The sequence below is a fragment of the Leopardus geoffroyi genome, chromosome E3, assembly GCF_018350155.1.
Source record: "Leopardus geoffroyi isolate Oge1 chromosome E3, O.geoffroyi_Oge1_pat1.0, whole genome shotgun sequence".
Lineage (NCBI taxonomy): Eukaryota > Metazoa > Chordata > Mammalia > Carnivora > Felidae > Leopardus > Leopardus geoffroyi.
In genome coordinates, this window is record NC_059340.1 from 32,140,058 (window position 1) to 32,149,636 (window position 9,579).

General features: G+C 47.4%; 1 protein-coding gene across 1 annotated transcript; it reads left to right on the forward strand.

Annotated features, from left to right (window-relative positions):
- Positions 1-9,038, forward strand: RSL1D1 (ribosomal L1 domain containing 1). Its single transcript, XM_045461620.1, has 9 exons — positions 1-181; positions 898-1,037; positions 2,382-2,520; positions 3,173-3,321; positions 3,411-3,512; positions 4,649-4,742; positions 4,830-4,955; positions 7,575-7,871; positions 8,402-9,038. The coding sequence occupies exons 1-9, from the start codon at positions 83-85 to the stop codon at positions 8,726-8,728; spliced, it is 1,473 nt and encodes a 490-aa protein (XP_045317576.1). The 5' UTR covers positions 1-82; the 3' UTR covers positions 8,729-9,038.
- Positions 9,039-9,579: the final 541 nt, after the last annotated feature.

Consider the following 9,579-nt stretch of genomic DNA (forward strand, 5'->3'; position numbering starts at 1 on the left):
TCCGGCTGCGGGCCTGGGCTCGCGCGTGCGCACAGGGAGCCCTGCCGGTACCGCGCGAGCGTCTGCACGAGGTGGGAACGAAATGGAGGGTTCGGCTTCCACCCCACCCTCCTCCTCAACCGCGGCCTCAGCCACCGCTCCAGAGACCCCTGCCTCCCTGGATCAGCTGGACCAAGGGCAGGTGAGTGGTCCCGTGGGGAGGGGGGCTGGGAGGCGGGGTGGCCACGGCCGTGCGAGACGCGGGGGGCCGGGCCGGGCCCCTGGCCCTCGCCGACGTCCCCGGAGCTTTGGGAAGAGGGTCGCCGTGTCGCGTCGCGCTCAGCCTGCCCGCTCCTCCTGCGCTCGGGGAGGCGCTCGCCGCCCCCAGCCCTGCGGCCTGGCCCTCCAGGTGGATGCAGGTACAGCCTGGGGTTCCGGCGTGAGATCCACCCGGCTCTGTTCCCCTACCCTTTGACTTTGGCAGATCGGGTAATTTTGCAGGCCTCCGTGACCTTGGGTTTAAAGAAAGTGTCTCTGCTGGTCTCGGTCAGGTCCCAGGCATATAGTAATGGTCCCAATATACGCTAGTTGCGTGTTGCCCTTTTCCTGGCATTGCCGCCTTCGCCACCCAGTTCCCGGGAAGCATGTTCCCACCTGGCGCGATAGTCGCCTTAACGTGGAAGAAAGAAGCTCTTTTCTGTAGACGGGTGCTGAGTGGATCCTTAGTGGTTTCTGATGAGTCTGACATTCCTCTGATCCCAAATTGCAGGATCCTGATAGAGATGGTTATGGAGGTTGCCCATTAAAATAGAATTTGAGGAGGAAAAAAAAAAAGGAAAAATAGACGCGAGGAGGGGGCAAATGCTAAATCATAAATCAGATTGAGAATGAATTTGTTCGTGTATCTCCACGTTGCAGATAAGAAAGGCAGTGGAAGCTCTGTTGGCACATTCCAAGTCCAGGAAAAACGCGAATGGACTGCTTCTGAATGAGAATGAAAATTTCTTTTTAATGGTGGTGTTATGGAAGATTCCAAGTAAAGAACTGAGGGTCAGATTGTAAGTTCTGATTTTCTGCCTTTGCCTCTGTTACCGGCTTGGTCGTTCTGTGTGTCTGTAACCATCGCCCTTTTGTTTCTAGTGGACATTTTGCAAATGCAAAATAAAAATATGAGTTGAAATGTGTAATTGTGCCTTAAAAAAAAGAGAATTCACACATGCTTAAATTTTCTAAAAATGTCACCAGTTTTCTGGGGATTGATGCACAGTTCTGTTGAATCTGAAACCTGGGTTTAGAATAAATTAGTACAGCTTTTGTGTTTGTATACATTCTGTTATCTTTCCATGTCATGTTAGTTTCAAGCTAAACTCCTGAGGTCCCTGACTCGCTCCTACATGCAGAGATGGTTACAGACTTGGCAGTGAGCTCCTTCTGGAAAACACATCTATGGTGATCACACATTCTTCTTGCTCTAGGACTTTTAGGTCAGAGACCCCTTCTCTGCAGAGTTGCCAGACTTAGCAAATAAAAATGGAAGTAATTTTTTCGTATAAGTAGGTCCCATGTAATATTTGGGACATAATTATACTAAAAAAAAAAAATATATATATATATATATATATATATATATATATATATATATATATATATATATATGTATGTATATGTATATATGTATATAACATGTCCTGTGTTCTCTCTGGCACCCCTGCCTCTGTGGGGTCCTTTTGTCTCCTGTCAAAAAAAAACATAAGTTTTCTGGTCCTTGTTGGTTTGTTCAGCCTTTTTTTTTTTTTTTTTTTTTTAAGTTTATTTCAGGGGAAGGGCAGAGAGGGAGAGAGAATCCCAAGCAGGCTCCCATGCTGAGGTCGACAAGGGGCTCAATCTCACGAATCATGAGATCAGAACCTGAGCTGAGATCAAAAGTCAGTTGCTCAACCGTCTGAGCCACCCAGGCGGCCCTTCTGTTCAGCTCTTAAGGGTTATGTTGTTTATGGAATCCAGGGTTTTCTGCAGGGTAAAGTTCTGAAGCAGAACTATCCTCATGAAACCAGGTTGTTCACATTTTAGAACACATGCATTTGTAGCATTGTATAAAATAATGATAACTGCGTGTGCGCTGTCTTGGGTATCTTTGATTATATGTTAAGTCTGGTTATATCTCAAATATTAATTGATATTTTGGATGCTGGGTATTTGTGATGATTTACTTGAATCTTAAATCTGTCCAGACTGCTGAAAACTAGATGTATTTTTAAATGTTCTTGGTGGAGTATTTGCTTAGACAGCATGAATGAAGTTTGTTGAAGTGACTGAATTTATTGTGTATTCTGTGGAGTAGAAACGTGTATTTTGTCCGTTATAATGCTTTATCCCTCACTTCCTTCTCATGTATTTTGCAGGTCCTTGCCTCATGGTATTCGATCAGATTTAACAGATATTTGTTTACTTACCAAGGATGAACCCAATTTAACTCCTGAAAAGACAGAACGGTTTTACAAGAAGCTTTTGAACAAACATGGAATTAAAACCATTTCTCAGGTCAGGAGTGGTTAATATTTTCAGGGCAATGAAAAGATCTGATTCATTCTTTTGACTGAAGTGCTAAATCATATATTCCTGCACTACCTTATAATCTAGTATTTCTTTCCTAGGGATTTTAGTTTTTGTTTTTTTTTTTTTAGTTTTTAAGGATTTTGTTCTTCAGCAATCTCTATACCCAACGTGGGGCTTGAACCTATAACCCCGAGATCAGGAGTTGCCCGCTTCACTGACTCAGCCGGCCAGGTGCCCCTGGGAATTTAAGTTTTCATTTAATTTTTTCTTTTCGGTTCTCACTGGCTTTGGTAGGACGGCTTCATCTTCTCTGTGATGGATGAGCTGTTGAGGTTTCTTGACCCCAGAGCTCACAGGTACAGCAGTACCTTTATTATCTTGAAGACTTCACAAAAGACTTCTCCGTTAGGTCACTGTCGTGGCTTGTAGTCACCGGTGTCCTTTCTTGATGTGGGTCCCAGCCCATTTGTGCCTCCATCGGTGAGCCCAGCTCCCGGCACGTCGCGGGTTCTCGCCGCAGGTTTACTGAACTGTGTGGTCTATGACGATGTAAGATCCAGACCCAAGTTACCGCTTGAGTGTTTCTTCTTCCTGTTCAAGTCCTTAACTTTTGGGGTTTTTCCTCTTATGTTCCTAGATCATCCCTCTGCGAACTTTAAAGACGGAATACAAACCCTATGAAGCCAAGCTTCGCCTGCTGGGCAGCTTTGACTTCTTCCTCACTGATGCGAGAATCCGGCGGCTCCTGCCGTCACACCTGGGGAGACACTTCTATCACAGAAAGAAGTAGGTTGCTCCACAGTGGCTGCGTCTGAGCCCCGTGGACGTCCTCCCTGTGCGTGCGCTGTGCTCCAAGCGCCTGCGTGTCGTTACAGGGTTCCCGTTCCTGTAAACCTTCTGGCCAAGAATTTATCCAAGGAGATCAACACCTGTATAGGCGGGACTGTCTTGAACATCTCAAAAAGTGGTTCTTGCAGGTAGGGAAAAGGTGTTCGTGTGTGCCTGTGTTTAGTCTCCTGTTCATTCGGTAATAATTTTGTAAGCTGTTTCTTACGAGATCATGTGAATGAAAACCAGATCCTTCTATTAAAACTAAAGTCCATCCCTACCAAGCATGTCATTCTCTGGAAGCAGCTGCCCCGTAGAGCTTTCCACAGTGATGTAAGTGGTCTCTATCAGTGTTCTCTATATAGGACTGAGAGTATACAGAATATGTATAGAGAGAGGATCATAAGCAGGCCTCGCACTGACAGCACAGAGCCCGACACCGAGCTCATACTCCTGCACTGTGAGCTCATGAACTGAAATCCAGAGTCAGAGGCTTAACTGACTGAGCCACCCAGGCGCCCCCCCCCCTTTTAAAAACGTTTATTTATTTTTATTTTTAGAAGTATTTAGTTTTGGAGAGAGAGTGAGCGAGCGCCCATGCTCACAAGCCGGGAAGGGTCAGACAGAGGGGGAGAGAGAATCCCAAGCAGCCTCTGCACTGTCATTGCAGAGCCTGACACAGGGCTCGAACTCACGAACTGTGAGATCATGACCTGAGTCCAAGCCAAAAGTCAGACGCTTAACCGACTGAGCCACCCAGGTGACCTTAAATAAACATTTGTTTATTCATTTTGAGAGAGAGCATGCCCATGTGCATACAAGCATGGGGCGGGGCAGAGAGAGCAAGAGAGAGAATCTAAAATTTGTTGAAACCCTAAAGATTATAATGTTTCTACCTTACATTTCTTTTTAGGATTGTGTGTTTAGATTTCTCACGTACCTGCCTGTGCTGCATTTTGAAAAACAAAACATTTTTTTCATATATTTTTCTAATGTTCATTTATTATTGAGAGAGTGAGAGAGAGAGCACACAAGCAGGGAGGGACAGAGAGAGAGAGAGAGAGAGAGAGAGAGAGAGGGAATCTGAAGCAGGCTCCAGGCGCTGAGCTGTCGGCACAGAGCCCAACACGGGGCCCGAACTCAAGGACTGTGAGATCATGACCTGAGTCCAAGTCGGACACTTAACCGACTGAGCCACCCAGGCTCCCCGAGAAACAAATCATTATTATTGCTTAAACAACTTATTCTTAAAAACCTTCTTGTCTGCTGCCGTGTTACATTTCAGTACCATCCGCGTTGGTCACACGGGAATGGAGGTCCAGCACATCATCGATAACATCATCGCGGTCACGAAGAGGCTTTCCCAGAAGCTGCCAGAGGTGGGGTCTTAACAGGTGCAGCAGTCGGTGGTTCACGCAGGAGAAATGGGACGTGAACCTACAGTGTCGTTCTTGTCTCTGTTGCAGAAGTGGGAGAGCGTGAAGCTCCTGTATGTGAAAACCGAGAGGTCCGCTTCGCTTCCCATCTTTTCCTCGTTTGTCAGCTGTCAGGGCGAAGCCAAAGGAGTGCGCACTCCTAGTCAGAAGAAGAAGGTGAGTCGAACTTGAGACACCAGGTGGGCTTCCTCGCAGGCGTGATCGTGGCCCAAGGAGAGCGGGTTCCGTTCCTGCCTGACCTTCCGCGGTTTCCAGGGCTCGTGCTTTTAGGTGCCTTGTTCCCGCTTTCCTCCGAGATCACTTCATGGTGGTGTGAATGAAGTATATTGAGGTATGATGTAAATATCTTGTGTTCGTTGATCATTTTTGGTTTCCCTTGAGCGGGTTGAGTCAGCTCAGTAGGGGCCTGTGTAGCGGCAGGAGGAGCTGAAAGAAAACCAAAATCGAGCGTGTTAAGAACTTTCCTGTGGGCAGCATTGATGATTGCATGAGGCTAACAGATAGCTGTAGTTTGGATCTGTAGGCTTTTAGTGCTATCTGTAGAACGAGAGAAAATTATTTTGCTATTTTTGCTCTGTTTTGGACCAGTCTCCTAGTTTGGTGACGCTTTTTTTTTTTTTTTTTTTTTTTTTTTTAATGTTTATTTATGTTAGAGACCGCGTGAGCGGTGGAGGGCAGAGAGAGAGGGAGACACGGAATCTGAAGCAGGTTCCAGGCTCTGAGCTGTCAGCACAGAGCCCGACGCGGGGCTCAAACTCACAAACCATGAGATCATGACCTGAGCCAAAGTCAGATGCTTAACCGACTAAGCCACCCAGGCGCCCCCCACCTTTTTTTTTTTTTTTTTAGCCATGGTTTTTTTTTTTTGTTTTTTTTGTTTTTTTTTAATGTTTTTTATTTTTATTTTTGAGACAGAGCATGAATGGGGGAGGAGCAGAGAGAGAGAGGGAGACACAGAATCCGAAGCAGGCTCCAGGCTCTAAGCCCGACATGGGACTCGAACTCACAGACCATGAGATCGTGACCTGAGCCGAAGTCGGATGCCCAACCGACTGATCCACCCAGGCGCCCCTTTTTTAGCCATGTTAATCATGTTCAGTGGGTTTTTAATTTTGGTCTTTTAATTACCTCCCCCCCCCACCCCGCTTCTGGAAGTTGTATGTTTGTTCTTTTTCACACTGGCTTTACTTCTTTTAATTTCCTGTTACCTATCAGTCCTCCCGTTCACCTTCATTTTTGGAACACTTTAAGCACAGTTGCTTCACTGTCTGGTCATTCAAGTAGTGGAGATCCTGGTATCCCAGCCTGTTCTCTGTGCCCTTTGGTTCCTTGCGGACTCAGTCATCTTTGACCATGTTGCGGTCGTCGCATTGGAACATTATTTGTAGAACTAATTTGAGGTGTAGGGTGAAGATCTTTCTCTAGAAGATTTCCATTTAAGTCTCTGGGCCTTGGCCTGGGACTCCCTGAAGGCAGATCAAAGGCTTGAGATTCCCTGAGTGTTTCGGAGCAAACCATGCTGAGAATCTGCACTCCTCCACTTCTGTTCATCTTCGCCCTGAGAGCATGACTCAGTGGGGTCCCAGCTTATTGGGGGGGGGGGGCCTCCTAGGACCCCTGCCTGGTGTGGACATTGGAGTTTGATTTCTTTCCACCCACCCCACCCCCTGTTAAAACAAAAATTATTGATTAGCCAGTACTCACAGCAAAATTTGCTTCTGGACTCACTTACCCATGGGGTCCTTATTTTAGATGTCTCACAGGTAGTTGGTTCATTGATGCCTTTAAGAAAAAAAATTTTAAGTATTTCATCCCACTTTTACTTGTTTTCATTGGGAGAATGACCCAAAATAAAAGACTGCCATTATCAGAAGCAGGACACGTGAATTTTTTTGCCATCTGTCAGCACATTGATTTGAGGAGTTTGCAGAAATGTTGGAATTGTTGGCTAACATGGAATTTACACACTATTATGGGGGTCATTTAACAGTGGTCTGTGGTAAGGACAGTGGACCCCTAGTTCTATAAACTTCTTAATCTAACTGCTGCCCCAGTCTGAAGTAGGGAAAAAGTATCAGTTTTTTTTTCTTAAAACTGTTTTGAGATATAATTCACATCAGAATACTCTACAATTTAGGATAATTCTTTTTTTTTTCTTTTAGGTTTTTGTTTTGTTTTGTTTTGTTTTTATTTGAGAGAGAGAAAGTGTGTGTGTGTGTGTGTGTGCACGCGTGCGCACGCGCTCACAGGCCAGGGAGGGACAGAGAGAGGGGAAGAGAGAGAGAGAGAGCGGGAGAGAGAGGGAGGGAGGGAGGGATGGAGAGGGAGAACGAACCTTAAGCACAGTCCGCACAAAGCACAGAGCCCAATGCAGGGCTTGATCCCACAACCTTTGGATCACAACCTGAGCCGAATTCAAGAGTTGGACACTCAACCGACTGAGCCACCCAGGCATCCCTAGGATAATTCTTAACTCACCTATAAATCAGATCACCTTGCAGAAGCTCTGACTGCACACCTCATTGCTTCCAAGTCCCCATATGTAGTTCTGTGAGTCAGAGCCAAGTGCAATTGAGGTTCCAGTGCTGGTGTTGTGGTTTGTTTGCTTCGAGTTGCCACAGATCAAGGCACTTTCCAGAAGCTTATGAATGATGAGCATTGCAAGTTCTAAGTCTATGCCATTTATTGACCAACAAGTGTATTCCCTACTAAAGTTAGGCTTGGAGTTTGGTGTGGCTTTTTTGTTACTGGGTTTTTTGTTTGGTGTTTTGGTAGGAATTAAAGAAAAAAGAAAAACAAAAAGAGTATCGTGAAAAACAAAAGGAGAAGAAAAGAAGCAAAAGGCTTACAAAGCAGGCCAGAAAGGCCTCGTCGGCCCCGAAGAAAGAGGAGGCAGGCCCTGGGACTGGAGGTGCTCCGGTGAAGGACCCCGCACCCCCGAAGGAGGCCCGAGCGTGTGGGAAGAAAGAGAGCAGTCGAGTAAAAGCCCAGAATAAAGTGCAGGACGAATCCGAAGAGGAGCTCCCTCAACTGGTACCAATAGAGAGGACTCCAGCGAAAGAAAACAGAGAGGTATTTCTGTTGGTGCTACTGGCCGATGGGTTCAGTGCCCCCGTGTGTCAGGCAGGCCCCGCTGAGCCATGCGTGTAAGAGGCATTGCAAGGACGGGGGCATTGGTTGTCCCTAGTGTATTTCCAGCAGAATCTGTCGTAGCAAAGATCCCGAGGTCATAGATGAAACTTACCAGGTAGACCCAGAAGCCTGGGAGGGGCTTCCTTTGCCCTGTATTGGAGTGATGCGCAGTGAACACATTCGTCTGTGTATCTCGGATTCAGGGGAGGGGTGGTCATGTTAATAATTCTGGGACACATCGCCTGTGGTTTTCAAAAGCAGGCCGGGGCAGACATTTGGGCAGTGGTTCAGTTTCTGACAGTGAGTCCCGGATCACCACATGATTAATCCTTGGAAATGTACCAGGGCCAGGGCAAGCTTGGGTGCCGGGTCTCGCCTGTAAAACCTTTCAGACCTGGTGAAGACAGTCACTCTCAGAGTTCCATTGTCAGGGGCCGTCTTTCCCTGCACTTAACTCTTATTTTTCTTAGATGCAAAAACACGCCGCAGGAAAGAAGTCTCCGAAAAAGAGTCCCAATCCCAGCGCACCTCGTGGGAAGAAGAGAAAGGCCCTTCCCAGTTTCGAGACCCCGAAGGCTGCGGAGCCCAAGACCCCAGGTAGCGGCCCGGGCAAGAAGCCAAGAATCAAAGAAGAGGCGGGAAAAGAACAAAACTCTTCACTGGGCAAAAAAGAGCCAAGACAGGTGACCAAAAAGCCAGGGGCCAAGTTCTTCACTACTCCTAGTAAGTCTGCGAAAAAAGCCCCCCACGCCCCCAAACCGTGGCCCAAAAAGTCCAGAGTGCCCCAGTCGACCTAAAAATCAGAGACTCAAGCAGAAGGAATCCTCCAGACTCCCTAAAGAGCTTTTAAAACATGCCTGGATCCCGCCCCTGCCCGGCGCAGTCTCCTCGAGGAGTGAGGCCCAGACTTAAATACTTGTGAAAACCTCCGCAAGCAATTCTGACGGATGTTTGTGGGCGTGGGAAGGAGTAGTTGTGAAGGAGACCCAGTTTTTAAGTTGCTTTTCCGTGTATTTGCTAATGTAACAGAGGGAAAATACAGTGCTTCTGTGTGGTTGCTTGTTATTAAAGTGTAACAGCTTCTGAGTAAACTCTTGGTGCTCCCTATCTTGTTGCTTTTCCTTGAATCCCTGCGATGTGACCCCTGTCCCCGTCTGCTGTCACCGTGGGTTTTGCCTAGGCTCCGTTACCCTAGTTTGTGCGAACCTTCCCAGCCCTCGTCCGCCGGCAGGGAGGGGCTCGCTGCCTGGCACTCAGCTGTGCAACTTACAAGAAGCCCTCGGCGGGTTTCGGAATCACATAGTCGATGTTGGTGGTAGTCGGCCCGGGCCGGGGCCGCCGAGGGGGCGTGCACTTGATGAGGCCGGTTAACAGGGAGCCGTTTTCAGAGACACGGAGTTGAATCCCGCCTGCTAGAGACCAGAAATCCTTCTAGCTTTGCCATCTTCCTCCAGACCCTTCCTCGGCCTGTGTGGATTCGCTCGCGTGTGCCGACTCTAGGCCAGAAAGCTGGAGAGGGTGGAGTGTGGATTTGGGGTGACTCAAATGTGTTCTGAGGCAGTCAGTGACTTTTCAGGTACTTGGCCTTTCCCTCGATTTGAATCAGGGTCCCCATCCCTGGTGGTAAGCAACGGGTTCCCTGTCCTAC

Bases quoted from the DNA above. Each gene is read 5' to 3' on its own strand.
- RSL1D1 (XM_045461620.1), top strand. From the start codon at position 83: ATGGAGGGTTCGGCTTCCACCCCACCCTCCTCCTCAACCGCGGCCTCA. The intron at 4,956-7,574 runs GTGAGTCGAACT...GTGTTTTGGTAG, and splicing joins CTCCTAGTCAGAAGAAGAAG to GAATTAAAGAAAAAAGAAAA. The intron at 7,872-8,401 runs GTATTTCTGTTG...TATTTTTCTTAG, and splicing joins CAGCGAAAGAAAACAGAGAG to ATGCAAAAACACGCCGCAGG.